Below are 22883 nucleotides of genomic sequence, written 5' to 3'. Positions count from 1 at the left end.
GCGTTCTCTATGATGGAGTGTGGCCCGTGTGTCTGGAGCCGATGGGAGTACCTGTAGAAGTATTATGGTGGTGGGATTTCTGTCTTTCATAGGTGTGGACAGAAAAAAAATACTATCCAATCAATGAATAACAAATGGTGTTCGAAAAAAAAAGGATAGGGTTTCCCATACGGACAGGATGTAGTTTCATGCCTTAGAGGAGAGGTATCATGGAAAACAATAAAAACAGAAGGGTATATGAGACATTTTATAAGGGGTGGTGCTACAGTAATCTGAGTCTTATGAGGGGTGCAAGCATACAATTTTGAAATTAAGCTGACGTATTGTTAATCTTTTACCTAATAAAAAAATCTGTGATAAACAATAATGAGAGGGGGAGGGGGAATAGAAGATTATCACAATAGAGTTGAAAAACACAATAGAGTTTAGAGGGGTTCAACACACATACTTACATCCATTACCAAGTGAGTGATCACACACACTTGTATTTTTCACTATGGATCACCTTTAAGGTAGTAATCAAAACCCCTCACAATGGCTTTCTTGGGCTCACATTTTGTTTTTTTTTTTGTTTTAACCCATCCTATCTATCTGCCCAATGGGATTTTAACTACCAACTACAAGAGATATTTAACCACTATGGTGGGAGGGGGGTGCCTCTTCTTGGGCTCACAATTAACACAAATATTTATATTGGCTCTCATTAAACCATATTAGTTTTTTTCATCAAAAAAAAAAAAAAAACCATATTAGTTTTCTGAGGCTCACTACTAGTAATCCTTACAACCAAAACTCTTCCAATGAAGAGACTCATAATTACTCAATAACCAAATATACAAATAAAGCACTAAACCTCTAGTATGTAGATTTACAAATGAAGAGCAAAATTGGTTCTCAAGTTAAAGCTCTTGGTGAGCACGCCTGGGTATCTACCCAAGGGGCAAAAGCATTATCTCAAGGTGCTCTGTGAGAGGGCGTAGGAAACACCACCAAGTAAAGATCGTTTTCCCATTAGTCAATTATGCGAAATATAGTTATATTGGAATCTAGTCATTATGTGTCCAAAACAAAAGAGATAATGAAATAGTGCTTCTCGTTAAGAGATCAAACAATTCAACATGGTAGATATTATCGAACTCTCACAGTAGTATGCTAAATGTCTATCACTATAGATGAAGAACAATTGATTATGGCATAGAAGACTAGGACATGCTTAGTACGTATCTTTTGAAAATTGTCCAATCAAGAACTTGTCATTGGGTTATCAAATATAAATTATGAAAATAAAAGACATACTAAGCATGCCAACTTAGAAAAAAAATTAAATGTTCATTCAAATTCAAATGCCATATTTATGCCACCAATCTTTCACTTGAGCTTCTTCATATTAATTTATGGGAGAAAGAATGCCATCCGATTGTGCAGTGCACACCGCTCTTATCCCCATACACTGGGACATGGGTAATTACCGTCACACCCCTCTGGAAAGATGGAATTGATCAGGGGTGTAATAGTCATTTCGCATGCTGTGTTTGGGCGCAGGGGTGGACTGCTCTTTCTCTTAATTTATTTAGACATACTAAAACGGTCTTAGTGGAAAGAAATAATTGATGATTTTTCAAGGTTTATATGGGTTTTATTGGGAAAGAGAGGCAATCTTCGGCCGACCGTGCTTGGAGAGAGCCACATTGACTCGGTACAAAATCTGGTTTAACAATTGCGGTTTGAATTCGAAAGGACATCAAAGTCAATATGAATAAAGTCCAGGATTTCTTTGGTCACCCAGTTGAAAAAAAGAGCAACGATAACTCGGATAAGAAATCAAAAGCTCCGTCGGCTTTGAACTGGAGTGGTGTAACACAGTAGCAGAAGCATGGAGACACTTGCGTGCTCTGCTACCACTTCGCAGTCTCTGCCAGTGGTCGTCTTCAAACTCTCCATCGTCAATAGAAATCCTAATTCTACTCCTCAGGTATCCTCTCGATCGAATAATCTGTTTCTTACTAAATTTTATTCGAGTTGTTTGATTACGTTGGATATTTGCGATTTACTCTCTCTAAAAGTTCCAATATTTTCACTGATGATCGATTTCTATCTGTCGTCGTTTGTTTAAGAGCAAAATGCGATAACATGAACTGGTATTGTTTTGTTAATGTGTCATTCCACTGTAGCAACAGAGACGACCATTCAAAGGCTCAACTCTTGAATGGAAAGTTGACCCAATATTTTCTAGAACCAAATTTCTTTGACCTTCTGATTGGTGGTGTAGTTTGATCATCAACGAAGGTGAAATAGACCCATAAATGTCTCTTGATCAGATTGATGTGGAATTTTTAGATGTTTAATGATTACTAATGGTGTGTACTTATGGCTCAATTCTCATCAGTCTCATTCAATTCATGGATTGCAGAATAACTGTTATAGCGCTAATGGCCAATTAATAATACATTATAGTGCGACTGGTAGCCGTAATTTCTCATATCTGTGAGTGCCATCTCTGTCAAAGATACGTGGAGGGTAGCGGTGAGTTCTAAGGAGGCAAACCTGGAGGTAGTACTAGTCTCAAGGGCATTTGAATACCTCCATTTCCAGATGCAGTCAGTGGAGGAATATGACAATGTTGTGTTAGTGCCAGTGGCATAAGAGAGAGGATACAGTGGAGTATGCCGAGAGAGAGTTGTACTAGGATTGGGAATCCCAATCACACATATAAGTCTCTTGGAAGAATCTTAGTTTAAGACCCTCAGAGTATCAAAGGACTTCTAGTACAAGTAGGATTAGTGGAATCCTAGTCCTACTAGGATTGTGACATTTTCATTCAAATCTGATTAGATAAATTGAATAAAGATGTAACAGAACTAAAATAGCAGAAGAGAACTTGCTGAACTGTAGAATGAAAGAACAAAATGGAATTTAAAAGAGAAAAGTGCAGGTTCAGATTTAAGACTGGAGAAGAATAAAACTCAAATTTGCAAAACTGAATTCGAAAAATAAAACTTGGACCTGACATGTTTGTGTAATATTGTTGAAGTTGAAAATTTGTATAAAAAACTACAGATATGGTTGCTGGAAATTGAAGACCGAACTGAGAAATGAAGAATAGGAAGAAGATAAAAAGAAATAAATGATATGATTAGGAATACACCTAACCTTTGAATGGAATCCACTCTTCCACTAAGGAATCAACCTTTACAGTGCTGAAAATCCATCCAATTGTACCATGAACCTACATGGTAAAAAAAAGAGCAAAGCTTCATTCCCAAAATAACTCAAATCCATATACCTGAATGGCTGGTTACTAAGTATATGTAAAACTCAAATCTTAACATTGCTAGCAATAGCCTAAACCTACTTAATTGTCCAATAATAGACTTAGAAACATCTCCCATCCTAACTAGGACTCCGTAAAAACAAGCGTAAACTAAAAACAAAATAACAACTTAAATTCTACAATTCTAGGATAGTAACTTAAAGTTCAGATCAACAACAAAAATAACCCCACAATCTGGACTGGAAAATTCCTAAAAGTAAATAGATAGATAGATAGATTGGTTGATTGTTTGAAGAGGCTGGAAAAAAGAGAATTGGATTTCTTTTATTATGGTTTCCCTTTCCTGTTTATAGTTAAGAGGGATACAAATAGATGGCTAGATGTTGTCAATGGTGAATCTTGAGGTGGGATCAACAAAAATAGACATTGTGTTATGTGAAATCTGATGATGGCTGATGTTTCCTGGCTTCAGGATGCCAGCACTAACCATCTTCTCTTGGCCTCCATGTCATTGTCTAGTAATTTCCTTTATCATGCTTGTCAGCATTCTTGATGTATTCATTAGCATCTTTGTTGTGTTGTGTAAAATAATGTTACGGGACTAAGCTCCTTTGTCATCGGCAAGTTCACCATCCAGGAGTTGCCTTCTGGCATAGTGTAGGCCTTTCCTCCCCAATGTTATATGGAAAACAACAGAACTATTGCCACCATCTAGTTTTAGAATCTTAATCTAAAATAGACATGCCTGAGAAATTTAATGACATGGATAGTTAATGTTTGTTGATAGTTTACTTAGAGGGGGTATGAAGGTGGGTTTCACTCCCAGGGCTAAGGTACAACAATCAAAGGCTTTACCAGAGAATCCAATGGCACCTTCTACTAGGGCAGTTAATGTTGCCTAATCTATAGGATTGAAATGATAGGCTGGTTGCCATTGAAGAAGGGAAAGATTTGGGTGGGTTGAATCATAGCTGACACTGTCCTGTATGCCGTATCCACATAGCTACCAGTTGATTGTATAGGTTGTTTGCTAATCGTAAGGGATTTCTAGCTGCTTTGAATTGGACTTTTTCCCTTCTCTTTTTTCTCCCTTTTGAAATATGTCTAGTCTCAATTATTGACTCATCCCTGGATGATCCAAATGAATAGTGGACTGCATATTTTGATAGTAGTTATGAGTTGTGGAACCTAGAAAATCACATGCTTAGGCTACCTTCACAATTGGGAAAGGTATGCTATCATCTACTTAAAGGTACCAGACTGAATGTTTGCATATGTTACCGGTAATCCTATTTGGTTATGCATTTGCATGTGCTTTTTGCAGGTCCTTCCATGGATATCTCGGACCTCCAAGCTTGTAAAAGCTCATCATTGGAGTCCATTACAATGTTTACGAAGTAGTGTTTATTGCAGCCCAAGTAATCATGACACAACTGAAAATTCTGAGGCGTTACGGAAGTTCCATAAAAGCTTATTGTCTCAATGTGGTCCAATCTGTTTAGGTTATGGCCATCCTTTGAAGTCGAATCGATCTATTGTCTGCCTACACAAAATAGGAAAATGGCACAAGAAGTTTAAACATTATGCTTCTGTTCTTTTTGTGCGGTTGGTCATTGGGATGCTTGTCACAACAATTTCTATATCTATTAGCAAGACTCCATCTTGTAAGTATACATGCTAGCTGGAAATTTTTTTGATTTGTTGCCATTTACAAAAATCTTATATGAGGATTTTAGCCCTGCCTTTCTAAGTAAGTTGGATTACTTTTACATAATTGACATGTAGGGGCCCTTACAGAAGAGAATATGCTTTTCTTGGAGGCATGGCGAACAATTGACCGGGCATATGTTGACAAAACTTTCAATGGTCAAAGTTGGTTTAGGTATCGAGAAAATGCACTACGAAATGAACCAATGAACACAAGAGAGGAAACATGTATGTATCGTCTCTTCTGCTTTGATGTTCTCTTATCTTTCTTCCTGGCATAGTGGCATTAACTTTGGTATTGTTACACAGCTTGCATCTTATATTGATTGGCAGAAACTTTGACTTTGACTTGGCCAAATTATGACCGGAACCAACTAGAGCCTGCAAACCTGCCTCTATATGCATAAACCAACTCTTCATTCTTTCTGTTAGCTTGAAATTCTGATTTGAGTACAGTTCCTGAAGTATTTATCTTTATATTAGTCCCAAAGGGGCTATGAGTTGAAGTGCATAGGCTGAGCTTTCATACATGCCTTGACAACAGATTTGGTTTATGGATCTGCTAGGAAACTGAGAGTGCTCTATATGAATCATAATTATAGAGGGCCGTGAGTGATACCTGTGAATAAGTTTGTGCTTAAGCATGTGTTGAGTGGGTTTGACATGAGGCAAATGGATTTGTGATCTCTTTTATGGTTTAATAGTCAGGTGAATTGATTGAGATAAGGATAATTTTAATTATGAGTGCGATCACCATTGTCTCATTCTTTAACAGATAAGACTGTTCTGTCTACAATGTATGAGCTTCCTGATGCAGTTCATTGGTCTCCTACTTTTCCCCCATAATGTAGAGTGCTGTCTAACTTGCGGTTATGTTTAAATTTTCATTCAGATGCAGCAATAAGGAAGATGCTCGGTACACTGGGTGATCCTTTCACTCGCTTCCTAGAGCCTGACAGATTCAAGAGTTTGCGGGCATAAAGCTGTTTCTTCTCATCTTAAAGAGAATTAGATACACATAATAGGTATAGCTTTGAAGGCTTTTACATGGTTTTAAAGGTTCTCCCTAAATATTTCATTATCTTCTTTGAAGGCAGTCTGGCACTCAAGGTTCTCTTACAGGTGTAGGGCTGTCCATTGGCTACCCAACTAAATTTGACGGGTCTACAGGACTAGTTGTAATATCATCTTCTCCAGGAAGCCCTGCAAATAGAGCTGGCATTATGTCTGGAGATATTATTTTGGCGATTGATGAAACAAGTACAGAAACAATGGGCTTATATGGCGCTGCAGAACGCTTGCAGTGAGACCTTTACTTTAACTGCTTAATTTGTTTAATCTTTTTTATATGGGAGTTATGTTTGGATATAATATTTCTTGATCCTGCATTTTCACCTATTGGAGCAGTCATTTTATTATTGAAGTTCAAATATAGAACTAAAAGGACATAAAATGGGACTTCAACTGCTAGTTTTATTCCAAAAATCTTGTAGTGTTTATGTATTGCGTTGAAAGAACTCCAGAAATCCTTATCATTGTTTGCTTCCACCCCCCCCCCCCCCCACAAAAAAAAATGATGGTTTTGGATATTCATTACCTTCCGAAGCTTATGACATCATTTTTGTGAAGCTGCACTGTGTTTTATTGTCATGTTCAAATGCTTCTCCTAGAGGTCGGGCCTTGGTGCAATGGTAAGGTTGCTCCATTGTGACCAAGCGGTGAAGGGTTCAAGTCTGGAAACAGCCTCTTTGCGAAAGCAGGGGTAAGGCTGTGTACATTATGACCTTCCCTGGACCCTGCAGTGGTGGGAGCCTCGTGCACTGGGTACGCCCATTTTTTTTTCTTTCCAAATGCTTCTCCTGATAATATTTTGTGGTGTACATGCAACTGAAAGCATACATCTTTTTATCTGGTTGGTTTAATGTTTGTAATGGAATCTAGTTCCATGTACAGTATATTAGAATAATCTCATGTTTAAAATATCCAAAGCTTCTGGATTTTGTACCATGTCGGTATCTGTCATATTGTTGTTACAAGATTTAAAGTTTTCCCTGTCTTTTTCTTATCTTTTTGTCACTTGTTTTTTAACTAATTTATCAATACTTTTGTTCCAATTACTTTTTTTTTCATCTAACTTGCTTCTTGTTCTTTTCTCTCTTTCTCTCTCTCTCGCGCGCATGCGCGTCTTAAAATTTTCTTCACATATACCGGGCATGCAAGCAGGCATTCTAACCCATTTTAGTGGAAGGATGTGCTATTATGTTTTCCCCTCATCCATTAGCTTGTGAGGGATTCAATGTGAACTTTAATGGGGTCGTGGCTATTCACATGCTTCTATTTTTGCAAGCTCAAGTGGAGGGTTGTTAACTTAAATTTTATCATATGAATCTTTCTGTCTCTAGCTGTTGGAGATCCATTTCTAGACTGACATTTACCGTTATCTACTTTGCCTTGCCCTCATTGTTCGAAAACTCACCGAAATCTCAAATATTTTGGTAGTTTCGAAGGTACCGAAACGAAACTCTATACAAAATATGAGACTGGAAGTGTTTCGACCGAAATAACTGAAATTTCAGTATTTTCAGTCATTTTGTTTTGGTATTTCGCTCATTTCGGTCTGCAAAATGTATTTTTTTCGTCAAAATTTTGGTTATTTCGTTTCGGTATTTCTCTTATTTCTGCCGTTTACCCCCCGAAATGGACAAGCGAAACTCATGGGAAAAAATACACTGTTTTGGCAAAATTTCGGTCATCTCAGTCCTGATTGAAACACTGAAATGAAACTAGTTTTCGAACTATGCTTGTCCTTAAATCTTAAGCATTTGAGAACCCTATTTATTTTATTATAATTTTTTGTTGGGATTGTTGAAAAAAAGAAAATATATGTTAAGAATAAAGAGGAATAAACAAGTCAATGCTTGAGAAGAGCCCTAGAACAAGAATCGATGACTGAAACAACAGAACAGAAAAAGTGATGCGAAAACCCGACAATGCCACCCACAAGCCTCATCTCCTGGGTGAAACAGCTTCTCCAACAGCTTAAAACCCACCACAGGCTTCAGCAGCAAAGCAAAAAGAACATCAGTACAGGGCATGATTGAGGAACAACTTTGGTTTGGGTTTGTTCCAGTATCATCTTTAACCACCTCCCTCACTCCTCGTCTCTATTATCTTCTTCGAGTCCTCGAGGAAAGTCAATATGTGAAAAAGAAAACCCGCTTCTTTGTTCACTTTCATTGCATGTGAAGCTTTTTAATCTATAAGAAGATGTCTTCACCAGACTTCTCTTCTTGTTGATTATCCAAATCCTCATTTTTGCTGTGTCACATCTGTCTACAGGTCACTTTCCAGCTACAACTGAATAAAATTCTCATTCTTGCATGTTGGCACATGGCACGTGGTTAGCATGGCAAATATACCAACATTGACTGATTAATTATTGATCAGGTTTTATCTTATCCTCCTATGGGTTATTTTTCTGAACCCAAGTAACCCATGTGGGACTGCCTCATAACAGTAAGAAATATAGATACTTTCCCTACTTGCCTTGAGATAGTCCCTATGCTGTTTTGCACCATCTCCAACATTTCCTATATTCAATGTGTTTCTAAAAGGAGAGTTTTCGGTAGCCTTAAGAACAGCCAGCCCCCCAAAGCAGTATCCCCAAAGCAGCATGATTTGGAAATCATTCCCCATCCTCTATTTATGATTCTTCTGCATCGCATCCAAAACAATTTGAGATTCAAGCAGAAACTCAGTGAGGCACTGGTCCTGATCTCCAGGGTAGCTGCTTTTACCTCCTAGGAGGTGAAGACCTATGTGTTAGAGAGTATAGATGAAGAAAACCAGAACTGAGAATGGAGGAAGAAGAGAGAAAGAGAAGAAGATGAGGAAGAGGAGAGAACTGTTAAACTTCTCAGTCTCCCTCATAATGCTTGTATTTATAATCTCAAATTACAATAGAAAGGGGAACTCCTAATCAGATTAGGAATTCCTAATCATGATAGGATTCCAAGTTACAATAGGAAAAGAACTAGTACTAACAACTCAAACTGAAACTAAGACTAACAACTCACAGTAAAATTAGGACTTGACATAATTAGAAACTAAGACTAGGAAAATAGAAGATACACATATCAACCAAATCACTGTTCACGTGAACAGTGTCACATGAACAATACTTCAACACTCCCCCTCAAGCTGGATTATACAAATAAGTAAAGAAAGAAGATCCAGGTTGAACTAAAAGGAGAAAAAAAAAAGAACTCCATAATAATGCAAACACTCCCCTTCAAGTTGGCGTATACAAGGTATTAATGCCCAACTTGAACAAAATGAGAAGAAACTAAGTTGCAGCAGAATTCAGCTTGACAGATGAATGTAGCTCCCAAATAAACCTTCAAGAACTTGAAATAATTGATCTTCAAAACCTGGACAGACATGATCAGCAAACCGGGACTAGAATTTCTTCCAAAAAAGGTAGCTTTTAACGATCTTCAATAGCTAACCGGTGATGAATCTCAGATTGTCATAATGACATAAAATCTTGAAGTTAAATAACTAGAGTAGCAAGTAGCGGAAACGAGCTGAATTAGGCAACGGAAAAAAACTGTATCAACCCAACTGAAAGTCCTCACATAGGCAACAACCAAGTATCTTCAGTACTCTTCAATACTTCAATCTCCCCCTTACAGCAAACTCAACCCAATAACGAAGGATACCCAATGGTAATGGTGGAGAAAACTGATCTTCTATGTTTTGCACCAATGTTCCTGCAAGTTTTGCATTCTGCAATGTCTGCAGGTGTACTATACATAATCCCCTCCTCACGTGTAGTACACGTGGACATAACAGAGATAATGTAAAAGATAGGGCAAAAACATAATATTCCAGAATTTTCTAAAAGTGCTATGGGTAATTAAAAAGGAAAGAATGGCAAAATTGTAATTTACCAGAAGGTTCCAAAGGGGTTATGGGTAAATACCAAAGGTATGGGATATGAAGGGAATTAGAATTATTGAAAGGGAATGGTGTTGGTAAAAAGGATGGCATGATTGTAATTTGGTGGAAATCCACTTTTTAAATACAAACCAAGCCAAAGGACAAATTGGTAATAAACCAGAATTTTCAAGGGTCAATTGGGTAGTCAAATAGGGGAATGTATTAAATTAATGGCAGTTCCGTAAATAACCAGAATTTTGCAAGGGGAATGGCAGAATTGTAAATAACACAATTAAAAAAGGGATGGCATAGTTGTAATTTAGATGAAATCTGATTACAAATACCACCCAAGGCAAAAGGGTAATGTCGGAATGAGCAGTAATATAAGGACAGAGGTAGATAAGGGAAGATGATAAGGGCATAAAGGGAAACTTAAGGAATAAAATAGAGTAACTAATAAAAGAACCAAGTCTCTTGAGTCACGCAACTAGAGAAAAGAAAGAAAACACATTCTTGATAAAATCCTGAACCAAAGGATATGGCAACAGGTGACATGGGAAACCAGTTCATAAAAGGAAAGAATTGATTGCAAAAGGCAAAGAGTTTTGACCATCTTCTACCTTTTGACAGTCACGGCTTTGAACCAGCGGAAACAAAGGGAAAACAGAGAGGCAGTAAACAAAGGGGAAACAGCGGACCTGTTGATGAAGGTTGTCTTCAAACTTCGAACCAGCAGCCGACGGATCTGGTTCAGATACGGTAGATCGAGATGGATCAAGATGCAGCAGGTCTTCTACTTTTTCGATCAGCAAACAAAAGCAGGTCCTTCAATCTCCTCTGATAGCGAAAGCAACCCACAGCATCAAATCAATTTAGCAAGTAGAAAACCAGAATTTAATTCCACAAACAAACCTTCGATAGCAATCGAAGTAAACAACAACAGCGACAATTGATGAATCGATCCAAATAAAATTTCCCACAGCAATAATCAACCCTGGAAACCAGAAATCGAAGAACACCTTCTTCTCTGTTCACTAGCTTCTCAGGAGGAGAGGACCTAGTCGAACCGAGAAACCTTCGTCTTCGAACCGACGGTACGGTAAAGTAGGGAAGAGTAGTAGTCCAAAGGGAAGAAGAAAACCACAGCTGCTGCAAACACCATACAACCAGAGCACCAAACACCGCAACCAACTCAACAGGAAATCAATATTTAAATCAGCAGGACCTTGTTCTTCTAAAGAGGACAGCACTTTCAACGAACAGAGGTTCTTCAGATGTTGGTTCGATTCACACAACAGCAGTCATCTTCTCCAACAGAATCATTCCATGATAACAAAAAATAAAAGGGTAGTAATAGCAGCCCCATCCCCAGACAAAGAACACAGCCAGTAGAAAATTGCAGGTGGATGTCCTTCTTCTTCCACCTTTGAACCAGTCCTCAAAAAGGAACAGCGGCAAGCAACCAACACATAAACAAGGCTTGATAAAAGCCATAAAACCAATCACATAGCCAAACAAAACTGGCTTCGAACTTTTAATCGACAGCCATAGCAACAAAAATCAAACAAAAAACTGAATATCTATAAACATGCAGCAGCGGTGACGGTGGCTGCTCACCACACCAGAGACCTTATACGACTCTCAAACCGGCAAGACGATAATAACCCAGGGTAACTTCAGACCATGAGCTTCGATACCATGTTAGAGAGTATAGATGAAGAAAACCAGAACCGAGAATGGAGGAAGAAGAGAGAAAGAGAAGAAGATGAGGAAGAAGAGAGAACTGTTAAACTTCTCAGTCTCCCTCATAATGCTTGTATTTATAATCTCAAATTACAATAGAAAGGGGAACTCCACAATAGAAAGGGGAACTCCTAATCATGATAGGATTCCAAGTTACAATAGGAAAAGAACTAGAACTAACAACTCAAACTGAAACTAAGACTAACAACTCACAGTAGAATTAGGACTTGACATAATTAGAAACTAGGACTCAAACTAGGACTAGGAAAATAGAAGATACACATATCAACCAAATCAATGTTCACGTGAACGGTGTCACATGAACAATACTTCAACACTATGTTACCTGGATACTTCAATTTATAAACCATACCCATGTCCAACAAGCGATTAGAGTGCAAGAAATGGAATCTTTGCTCTTCGTCCTTTGCTGTGTCCGGGTAACATAGATGAGAAATGGGCTGATCATTGATTTGAAAACTGTTGAACTGGGGATACCTGTCCCTTGCTGGAGTGTTAAAAGACGGTGGGTCTGTTCTCTGAGGGCTTCTTCTGTGTTTGTATAGTTGCATGGTTGACTCAACCATAACAAATGGAGATATACTAGTTCAATACAAATCCCCTGATTCACTAATTCTCATGCTAGCCACTGGCTGCTCATGGACCTCCTAAATGGCTAAACCCATCCTTTCATACCCATCACCTCTTAAAAAACCTGTTTTGTGCTTGTGTAATTATTCCGTAAAATAAAACCAGCAACTCAACGCACCAAGCATCATCCCAACCATGGTTCAAAATCTCGTGATATCGATATTTCGGTATATTTTGGATATCTTGACACTGCTGAGACGAGATGACCATGCGAAATGAAAAAAGTCCAAATTTCGGTATATTACGTGAAATTTTGTCGAAATTTAAGTATATTACTTAAACAATGTGTGCAAACCCAAAACACCACTTTGAGTTCATTTTTTTTGCAATATAAATGTTTAAATGTGTTTATTTAGCTTAAATAAGGGTGTACATGAAGTATCAGGCCTTAATATGGCCAAAAACCCACCGAGATGGACTGCCGAAATATATCAGAAAAAATACCATATTTCGGCAAAAATTTGGATATTTCGGAAATCCCGACCTGCCCAAAATGGCGAGATGAGACGAGATCTTGAACTATGACCCCAACTACTTGGGGTTAGCTTGAAAAATCCTGTTCCACCATTCCTCTGTATGTAAAAACAAAATTATTGCACTTTGGAACAAAATTCATTCTTTGAATGTTTTGCTTTTCTTTTCCTGTTGAATAACATAAGTTGCTAATCAATCATTTGTTGATTCACCTAAACATACGTGCATTGCAGGGGTCCTGAAGGAAGTTCAGTGGAATTGACTATTCGCAGTGGACCTGACATTAAACACTTGGCTTTGATGTACATTCTGTGAACCTTGCAGTTTAAATTCAATCTATTTATATTTCACTGCTTTAAGCTCAGCTATCACCACTAGGTTCATTCATTTTATAATTAAAAATAATTGATTACAGGCGGGAGAAGCTTTCATTAAATCCAGTCAAGTCAAGACTATGTGATGTTCCTGGTTTAGGGAAGGACACATCAAGAATTGGATATATTAAACTATCATCATTCAATCAAAATGCTTCCGGTAAGTACTACTCACTATTTCCATACTGTTGGTTACCTCCAGGAGTTTTGCTTCAGTTTTTAAGCAATAATTTGGCTCAAGATACCTGTTTTAGATTCAAAAGAAGCTTTACTTGAAGGGTTATTATGTGATCTTTAGGTTTGAGTGGTCTGGCAATTGTAGATTTTCAGTTATAACCTTATCTTATCATTAATCACTTCCATTCTCAATGTTTCACATGGATTTACTGCATGGTTTATTGTGTTAATTATGTGATGGGGCCAATTTGTCTGTTTGGCCCAGGAGCTCCAAGGGAAGTTTATTAATTTTAAGCACTTCCTTGGTCAAAACACTTCTGCCTGGTTTCCTATGTAATCTTGGTCTGTTTTCTTTTTAAAAAAAAAAAATAAATTTATAGGGTAACTTAAGGGTGTCTAGGGATATCGTAGTATTGTACACAAGTTTCCAGTAAGAACTATAATCAGGAGAAACTATTCCCATCAAAATTCTTTTAGCCTAGCTATATAACGTGCATCAATGTTGATACAATTGTACCAACTAATACTTGGACTACTACCTTCTTGAACCTATTCTTCCGATCACATAGTTTCCTCCCCTCCCCCCCCCCCCTCTTTTAATTTTGATGACTAGAAAAATTGTGTTGAAAAATGGTACAATATAGGGGGCCCACTAGATCCACCAATGACACACAAAGAGTTAAAGGGACTACAAAAGGATAGATTCCCACGTGATATTTTAGGCCTAACTAAACATGGTTTGGCCATGTCATCCTCCATCCTGTTGGCTGCTCTTTGCTTTTTGGTCACACAATATTTTCTCTTCCATAGTCTTCGTGAAACAGATCTGTTTCTCAAGTTACTCTCACTTTGATTTAATTGGGAGAACTAAATCTCTTCCCACATACGGTAAAACTAATCTATCAAATATTTTGTTTCCATACATGAAACATGTGCTCTGAATTCATAAGAAGTGATGCATCTCTTTTTCATATGGTGAATTTTTCTAATGAAAGAAGAAGATGACGGAGAATACTGTTGTTTCCTTCTATCAAATTTAGGGGTCTAGAGCTGTTTAATAGTGTGAATAGCCCTGTATATTGTGAACAATAAGCAAAGCTTTTTAAGATTTTTATTCCTTTGCAGCTGCTGTCAAGGAAGCAATTGAAACTTTAAGGAGCAACAATGTGAATGCCTTTGTGTTGGACCTTCGAGATAACAGGTAATTAGAATGTATGTAAACATGAATCAGCATTGACCTTGGAATCTTACTAGCTTACTGAAATACTGAATTTTCTGCAGTGGTGGTCTATTTCCGGAAGGAATTGAGATTGCCAAGATCTGGTAAGATTGGTAATGATAAAAAGATGATAGCACTGCTTTTCATTTTGTTTTTGCATTCTGTTATGTTCCTTTTCTTTTTACTTCTATTATGAATATTTTGTCTTTGCAAGAATCCATGTAGCTGACCCCATTTAGTTGGGATAAGGCTAAGTTGTTGTTGTTGTTTTTGTTGTTTTTGTTGTTTATTGCTGGTAATGTTCTGCTAAAAATTAATCAATGGATTCTGAGGCCATTCAATATGCTTCTTGGATGGTGATATTGGTGTCCAGTTCTTGTTGTTTTGTCTTGTGATTTGTGAAACATCTCTCTCTCCCCCTCCAGGGGGGGTGGGGGCATCTCTTCATTGTATGCCAACTCAACCACCAATCTGTAATTATTACCAACATAATTTACTGATCTTGTCACAATTTCCTACATTTATGTTTTAGTTAATAATGCACATAAACTATGATTTATCAGAAGATGGAATGAACATGCCTCTCTGAGTAATTTGTATGACTATGTGCATGTATAATGTCATATTGGTATAACTTAGCTTCATAAAGGCAAAGTCCAATCAGAATGAAATGAGAACTGCGCATTGCCAAGACCTTGAATAGTTGGATATTTGGGGTATTCATGTAGGACAACATCTTCTAGCATAAATTGGTAATTTTATCAAATATGTATAATGTTTGAGGAATTTAAAAATGTGCAATCTTTGTAGTACATGGATTTGCGGTACTAATCTCACTAATGAATCTGCATTTATATACCATTTGTGCTGGCTCTGAAATGGGGCATAACAGCTCATTCCCTGGGGGGGGGGGGGGTGCCTGTCTGAGGCACTCTAATGTCTCTGGATGGGTGCCCAGACACTATGTTAAAGCGACTGAGTAATCTACCCTTGCAGAGTGGAGTGGAGAGCTACTCCTGACCCCTGTGCATTTATATCATTTTTCTTTGGATGGACTTCATGTATTTTGTTAGAGACCCCAATGCATAAACAAAGATCAACATGTACTTGTGTAATGGGATTTCTTCAAGATAAGTCTGTGTTTATTGCTTGTACTTTTGAGGTTTCTTCGTCATTAGTTTTGACTTGTTTTGTCCGAAAATGCTACCAGTAATTTGACCATAATATGTGCCTATTGCGATTCTGATTACTCTTTATTTATTTATTCTTTGATAAATACCAGAAGTGGTTCTGCTTACTTGGCCATTCAAAAATTAAGCTGTTGTTATGATTCTCTCATATGGCATTTTCATTACTGGCTGTTTCCATTTAGGTTGGAGAAAGGTGTGATTGTTTATATTTGTGATAATCGTGGTGTTCGAGATATTTATGAGGCAGATGGGAGCAATGCAATTGCAGCTTCAGAACCTCTAGCTGTGCTGGTATGAGTATTTGTTTTATGCTATTCTTGAGATTTGGCTACAGAATTCCTTGAGAACTTTAATGTTAGTAAGTTTACACAGATAAGAGAACTAACGTTTAGGACAGAAAAAAACTTTAATGCCCGCATTTTTGTTTATTTTGTGCAGCATTTATGTTTCTTTTGTGTAGTCTGGTTCTAGAGGGTTCTCTTCTCCCTTTAGATAGCTCTTGAGTCATTGGAAAGAGAAAATCATAGAGCTTAGTTGATAATCAAAATAAAGTTTCAGAATTTACTGTCTAGGAAAAAACCAGTTCGGCTCCATTTGGTTGCAAGTAAGGGAAAGGAAGGGAACTGAGGTTTGTTTAACGAGGAAAAATGAAACTTTTGTAATCATTACGCAACATCATTGTGTAACCTACTTAATGCTCTTACCATATTCAATAATTAGACTATTTTACTTTTTAAATTGAAGGAAATTGATTGTAAAGTAAAATAAAATTGAATAAACAAATTTGGAATGATTTGAAGTTAGTTACACAGTCATGTTAGGTAATGATTACAAAAGCTTCTTTTTTAGGTTTGAATTTTCACTTCCCTTTCCCCTTATTTCAAGTAAAGGGAAAGGAAGGGAACTGAGATTTATTAACAATGGAAAAGGAAACTTTTGTAATCATTACCTAACATCATTGTGTAACCTACTTAAAGCTCTTATCATATTCAATAAAATTAAACTATTTTACTTTTTAAATTGAAGGAAATTGATTGCCAAGTAAAGTAAAATTGAATAACCAAATTTGGAATGATTTGAAGTTAGTTACACAATCATGTTAGGTAATGATTACAAAAGCTTCTTTTTTAGGTTTGAATTTTCACTTCCCTCTCCCCTTATTTCCCTTGCAACCAAACGGAGCCTTTGTTCAGGAGCTGCTTCCATGATGCGTGATGAAAATCAACCACTTTGCTGGTTTGTTTACCTATTTTACTTCTATGACGCAGCAGAAGATTATAGAGAACTGATTGTAATGGTGAGATTGGGATTGGGTTAAGGTAGTTAGATCATCCCATTTCATCCTTACGGTGATCCAGTCCAGCAACAGGTCCCCTAGTCGTGTGCTCTCACAATTTGATGGGACTCTCCAGTGAAGCTGGGCCCTGCTGGTTTTGGTGGAGTATTTAGTAATTTAGAGGCACATTACAGCCATCTTAGGCCCAATGGGGGTTACTTATTTAACTAATTTAACTACTGTGGATTGCGAGTCATGTATCTTTTGGTTTTTTATTCTCATATACACTTCAGTGGTCTTTCATAGAGGTGGAAGGGGGCTCATTTTTTGTCATTATTTCTGGATTTGATGCAGACGGGGAATCCTGGAGATAACATACATCTCCTTATACATTATAGAGCCCTAGTGACTCTAGGAACATCCCATCCATATGGAGGGTTGGGTTGAGCAGTCTGTTGAGTGTATCAGTTAGTGATTGGTGAGAAATGGGGTTTTGATTCAGTTTCAATCAGATCTGATGGATCTGATTGGCCTGCCGGTAATGTCGCAATAATGGAATGAAAGAGATCCCAATCCGACAGCTAGATATGAACAAGATCTGATCTTAGAACTAACAGTCATATTTTGATATAATGGTTGATATGGCTATATCTGAATTTAGATCTAATGGTTTAGAATTAATGAGGAAAATCACAGATTTTAATATTTAAGATTCTAAATTCAGATTAAGAAATATCCAACCAGAATTTGAGGGGTCGATGGAGTGGATTAATGAGAGAGAAAAGGGTGATCGATGGTTATCGTGATAGAGATAAAGTAGGGATGTTATTTCTTAACTATAGGACTCTTGTATAAGCTAAGATAAACTTAGACTCTAGATATGAGATCCACTAATAAAATAATAATTTCCATGTACCCCTAGGCCCCAAATTTTGGGCTTTATATTTCATACCAGTTCAATAATAAAACCAAAAAACTTAAGGCCAACATAAACCTAGATTAAATTGTAGCCTAAATTTAAACTGAGTCTGCATTATTCCCTTGTTAGAGAAGACTTGTTCTCAAGTCTTATAATGAGGACAAATCTCCACTACTCGATCAACATCCATGATCGTTGGCTTTGATGGTGTGATGATCCAACGCATCTCACGATCAAAATCAGCAACGATTGGGTTCCTTATATCCAAGATTTGTGGAAGAAGAAGGAAATCAACGGTCTCGATCTCTTGATGAACAATGTCAAATTGTCTCTCCGATTGGAATCTGTTCTTGGGCGTCACAACTTCAATCAGACCTTCAATCAAGTCATCTTTGATTTTGATGTCTCTTCTTGATGGTTATTGAATTCGTCTGTCACCTTTTTTTCCCCTTTTATGTTTTTCTTTCCCTGAAGCTTCCACCATGCCTGGTACATCATAGCATAGGCGTCTAGTATTATCGGCAATCTCTCAAAATCCTTTTTGGAGATCAAGAAATCCATCCACAAATCTCTTCATACTTCTCTACATGTTTAGTTGAAGTGCAAGAATTTGAGATTTAAGTGAGACCTATCAATCATCGTAGGAAATAAAAGATTTTGACACTGATACTGAACTGATCCAATTTCGATTTGATCTGATAGATCTGATTGGCTTGTGAGTAATGGGCCCAATAATGGAATGAAATTATGAAAGAGATCCCATTTTGATGGCTAGATATGGGCTAGATCTGATCTTGGAACTAATGATCAATTTCTGATCTAATGGTTAATCTGATTATATCTGTATTTAATCTAATGGTTTGGAATTAATGAGGAATAATAACAGGTTTTAGTATCTAAAGTTCCAGATTCAGATTAAGAAATATCCACCAGAATTTGAGGGGTCGATGTGGTGGAATGATGAGAGAGAAAAGGGTGATCGATGGCTGTGGTGGAAGAAATAAAGTAGGGATGTTAGATCCTAAAATAACTAACGATAGGACGCTTGTATAGCTAAGATAAACTTGGAGTCCAGACATGCAACCCACTAGCAAAATAATAATTTCCGTGCACCCCTTAGGCCCCCACTTGTGGGCTTTATATTTCAGCCCAGTACAATAATAAAACCCAAAAAATAAGGCCCAACCTATGTATTATATTCTGGTTTAAATTAAACTGGCCTGCATTAAGTTTTGAACATGTTTATTATGTACACATGACAAAATCAAATTGAACGACTTTTTTTGGATATTATGGATAACGGCTACATCCATATAGTTGTCTCGCTTCTGTCTCTTTATTTGAATGGCTTACATTATTTGCTCTTGATTCCTATCTATAAATTCGTTAAGAGTCCATTTGTTTCCAGGTAATAACCATGTAAAAGGAAAATTTTGAAGTGAAACTCTGACTTTCTTTTCTGATTTTACCTACAAATTTCCTTTTTACAAAAATGAAAAAAAATAATTTAATGAATTCTGGAACTCCATTGGGTTGCTTTTTCTTTTGATGTAAATTATTGAGGATATTTCCAGAATGTTTGTTTAATTTATTATACCTATATCACTGTGTTATGGATAGAATGGAACTTGAAGGGACTAGGGTTCTGCCCTGTCCCAGCCAGAATCTCTTCCACCAAACTGGCTAGAATTGGCTGGAAAACGCATAGAGCAGGGCGCACGGGAAAACACCATAAAACTACGTGCAACTTGAAACCATGAAACCTGCAATCTGAAACCTTAAACCATGAAACATGAAACTTTGAACCGTGAAACCTAAACCTGAAACATGAGACCCATGAACAACCAAGAAATCTGAAACCTAAATCCACATGAAATTCCATTAAACCATACTGTGAAACAGGAACTGTTGAAAACCAAAGGGAGAAATCCCCATACCAGCTTGGGAGCATGGTTGGGATAGGTCACCAAACTTTGGCAGGTGGCCTATTCAACATCCTGATTGCCAAATCATCTATCCACATGGCTGGAAACTGAGCATGGAGGAAAGGATTTAGGGAATCCATTTCCTAATTTTATAAGGTCGAAGATTTGATACAATTAGTTTTATGTCAAATAAAAACTTGTGCAGCAAGCCTTAGTGCTAATTAATTCCATGGTTTTAGGTAAATAATAAGACATATCTAAGTATCACCAAATAGGCTTCCAGGAATTGTTTCATTAACATATGTTAAAGCAAACGGAGCCTGAATCAATGCTTCAATTTCTGGGTCAGTAAATAAATGTTCAAGATTTCTTTCCCAACTGCGATAGCTGATTTGTTTCACTAACCTAGAAGGCTCATGATGTAACAGATTTGTCCCCCTACATTTCAAGGTGGTGGTGGTCTGTTGTTGGTCCCCCCACCCCCACCCCCCCCCGATAAAAAATAAAAACAAACATCTGTTGCATACTTTTTACTGAGTTCCTCTAAACCAAACAATAGAAAACCTTTCTCTTAGATATCAATGATGTGTTTGTTACCATTAGGTGAACAAGGGAACTGCAAGTGCTAGTGAAATATTAGCTGGTGCATTGAAAGACAATAAGCGTGCAGTGCTATTTGGAGAGCCAACATTTGGGAAAGGGTAATTTATACTTTTGGAGAGCGTATATTAGTACTATATACCATGTTTTTTTTTTCTTGAGTAAAGTACACGTACCCCCCTAGAATGCACCCAATATTTCTTGTACCCCCTAAGCGGCTCAATATTCCACGTACCACCCCTTCTTCACACCCCAAATGCCATTTAAGTCCACATCAGGTTTTAAATGCTAGAAAATGACCAAACTATCCTTTCTTCTATTTTTTCTAAATTTTGAAAAGACCTAATTGCCCTGACCTAATTGCTAAATTTTGAAAAGACCAAAATGCCCTCATCTTCCCCAAATCATCATCTCTTTTTACATACCCACCACCACCACCACCACCATTAACACCATCAACGAACGAACTAACAACGAAGCAGAGGCATCTGTAAGGTACTCTGAACTCCAATCAAAATTTGCAGATCACAACTCATTTCATATTGCCGAGTTCTGGTCACCAAAAGGTCAATATAGAACCCTACCTTCACTAATAATTCAGTCTTCAATGGAACACGTCAGTTACCACATCTTGTTTCTTCCTCCCCCACCCCCCAATGTGTCCCTTTTCCACAGTTCACAAAGACCTAGTCAATACACTGACTCACTGAGAGCCCTGTGAAACACGAAAAATGAAAAAAAAATTAACCCCATTCCCTCATCTGCATTTCCCACCCAACCCCTTTTCCTTTTTGTTCAACCCTGTTACTGATGTTTTTTCTTTTGATCTTCAAATACAAGTATTCTGCTACTCTGATTTAGAATTGCCGTTTTTCCTCCTCTTTTCCCTTTCTGATCTTTCTACGATTCTGCTCTCTGTCAGCTTTCCAACAATCCTTTCGTTTGGTTTCTGTTCTAGGGTTTCGGATCTGGATACATCTCTCTCCTGTATATGCAGCCAATGTAACTTCAATTTCGTTATTTTCGCTTTAAATCAAAGTAGATATGTAAAGTGAAATTGAAAAGGAAGAAATCCAGCAAAAATCTCTATCAAAAGACGAAAGAGAAAACGAGAGATCTGTTACTCCGGGAAAACAAATCACCAGAGACAACAATCGTCCAATTCTAATCCCTTTCTGCATATTTTCCCTGATCAATTGGGTGCCTTTTTCTTCCTCCTTCCCTCGTTTCACAGTCTCCGATTCCATAGGATTCCTTTCTAAAATGCTGAACTTGTTCGTCCAAAGCTGCTTTTTTTTTAAAAAAAATTTATTTATTTGGGAGATTTCAAGGTACGATTTACGTAGTGCGTACATTAGCTCTCTAAGAATAGTGGTGGTGGTGGTAGTGGTGGGTATGTAAAAGAAGATGATGATTTGGGGACGATGAGAGCATTTTAGTCTTTTTAAATTTTAGCAAATAGGTCAGGGCAATTAGGTATTTTCAAATTTTAGAAAAGATAGAAGAAAGGGTAGTTTGGTCATTTTACAGCATTTAATACCTAATGTGGACTTAAATGGCATTTGGGGTGTAAAGCAGGGGTGGTACGTGGAATATTGAGCCGCTTAGGAGGGTACGAAGAATATTGGGTGCATTCTAGGGGGTATGTGTACTTTACCCTTTTTTCTTTGGTTGTTATCCATGCAACTTTTTCTATACAGGAAGATCCAGTCAGTCTTTGAGCTATCTGATGGCTCTGGATTGGCTGTTACTGTAGCTCGTTATGAGACCCCTGCACATAACGATATTGACAAGGTTAGTAGCTTCTTCTCTGAGATTTTGATTCCTTTTCCAATAAGTGAAGTATTTCTTTAATTTCGCTTCACTTTTACTTGCCTTTCAAGGTTGGTGTGATTCCAGACCATCCTCTACCTAGGTCATTTCCTACAGATGAAGATGGATTTTGTACCTGTCTCAAGGACCCTGCATCTGCTTGCAACCTCAATAAAGTCAAGCTATTTTCGAGATGACAGGGTCTGATGTGAATGTTAACATTATTTGTTCTACTAATGTTGTTGCAAACCAGAATTCTGGTTCCCATTGGTTCTACAGTTTGGGTTTCAATCTTTAGTATTATACTCATTCATGAAAATTAATTTGCCGATTTGGATAATATAAATGGCGTTTCATTGTTTTCGTTTGAATGTACTTAATTAAATCTTGGGATGGAACTAGGAAGAGAAACAAATAACTTGTCTTAAGCCAATTAATCTAGTTGAAAGATGGTATTCAATCTATATGAGAAAAAAAAAAAAAAAAAAAAAAAAAGGATAGATGCACAACATTTAAAATGAGAAGGAATAATTGATATGATACGTGGTCAAGTGCCTAGTGCACTTGGTAGCTAGTGGTGCGTAAAGGCCCATTGCTACCAGGA

The 22883-nt window shown here is 37.4% G+C and overlaps 1 protein-coding gene across 4 annotated transcripts; it reads left to right on the top strand.

The window, feature by feature from the left end:
• The first annotated feature begins 1808 nt into the window (after positions 1 to 1808).
• On the top strand, positions 1809 to 22650 carry LOC122667804 (carboxyl-terminal-processing peptidase 2, chloroplastic). Of its 4 annotated transcripts, XM_043864237.1 has the most exons (13): positions 1810 to 1972; positions 4596 to 4935; positions 5057 to 5206; positions 5871 to 5953; positions 6076 to 6281; positions 13021 to 13089; positions 13203 to 13321; positions 14464 to 14539; positions 14620 to 14661; positions 15930 to 16038; positions 20471 to 20568; positions 22168 to 22261; positions 22351 to 22650. In XM_043864237.1, the coding sequence occupies exons 1-13, from the start codon at positions 1874 to 1876 to the stop codon at positions 22474 to 22476; spliced, it is 1611 nt and encodes a 536-aa protein (XP_043720172.1). In that variant the 5' UTR covers positions 1810 to 1873; the 3' UTR covers positions 22477 to 22650. The 4 variants fall into 4 exon arrangements, with proteins under 4 accessions (XP_043720174.1, XP_043720173.1, XP_043720175.1 ...); XM_043864239.1 differs by lacking the exon at positions 5057 to 5206 and having other exon boundaries at positions 1809 to 1972; XM_043864238.1 differs by lacking the exon at positions 14620 to 14661 and having other exon boundaries at positions 1809 to 1972.
• The last annotated feature ends 233 nt before the right edge of the window (positions 22651 to 22883 follow it).

Source organism: Telopea speciosissima, chromosome 7 (genome assembly GCF_018873765.1).
Source record: "Telopea speciosissima isolate NSW1024214 ecotype Mountain lineage chromosome 7, Tspe_v1, whole genome shotgun sequence".
NCBI lineage: Eukaryota > Viridiplantae > Streptophyta > Magnoliopsida > Proteales > Proteaceae > Telopea > Telopea speciosissima.
Note: the sequence above shows the minus strand (reverse complement) of the source record. Positions and strands in the feature narration are given on the sequence as shown.

Excerpts from the sequence above, each read along its gene's own strand:
- LOC122667804 (XM_043864237.1), top strand. The coding sequence starts at position 1,874 with ATGGAGACACTTGCGTGCTCTGCTACCACTTCGCAGTCTCTGCCAGTG. Across the intron at positions 14,662-15,929 it reads ATTGAGATTGCCAAGATCTG|GTTGGAGAAAGGTGTGATTG; the intron begins GTAAGATTGGTA and ends GTTTCCATTTAG. Across the intron at positions 16,039-20,470 it reads CAGAACCTCTAGCTGTGCTG|GTGAACAAGGGAACTGCAAG; the intron begins GTATGAGTATTT and ends TGTTACCATTAG.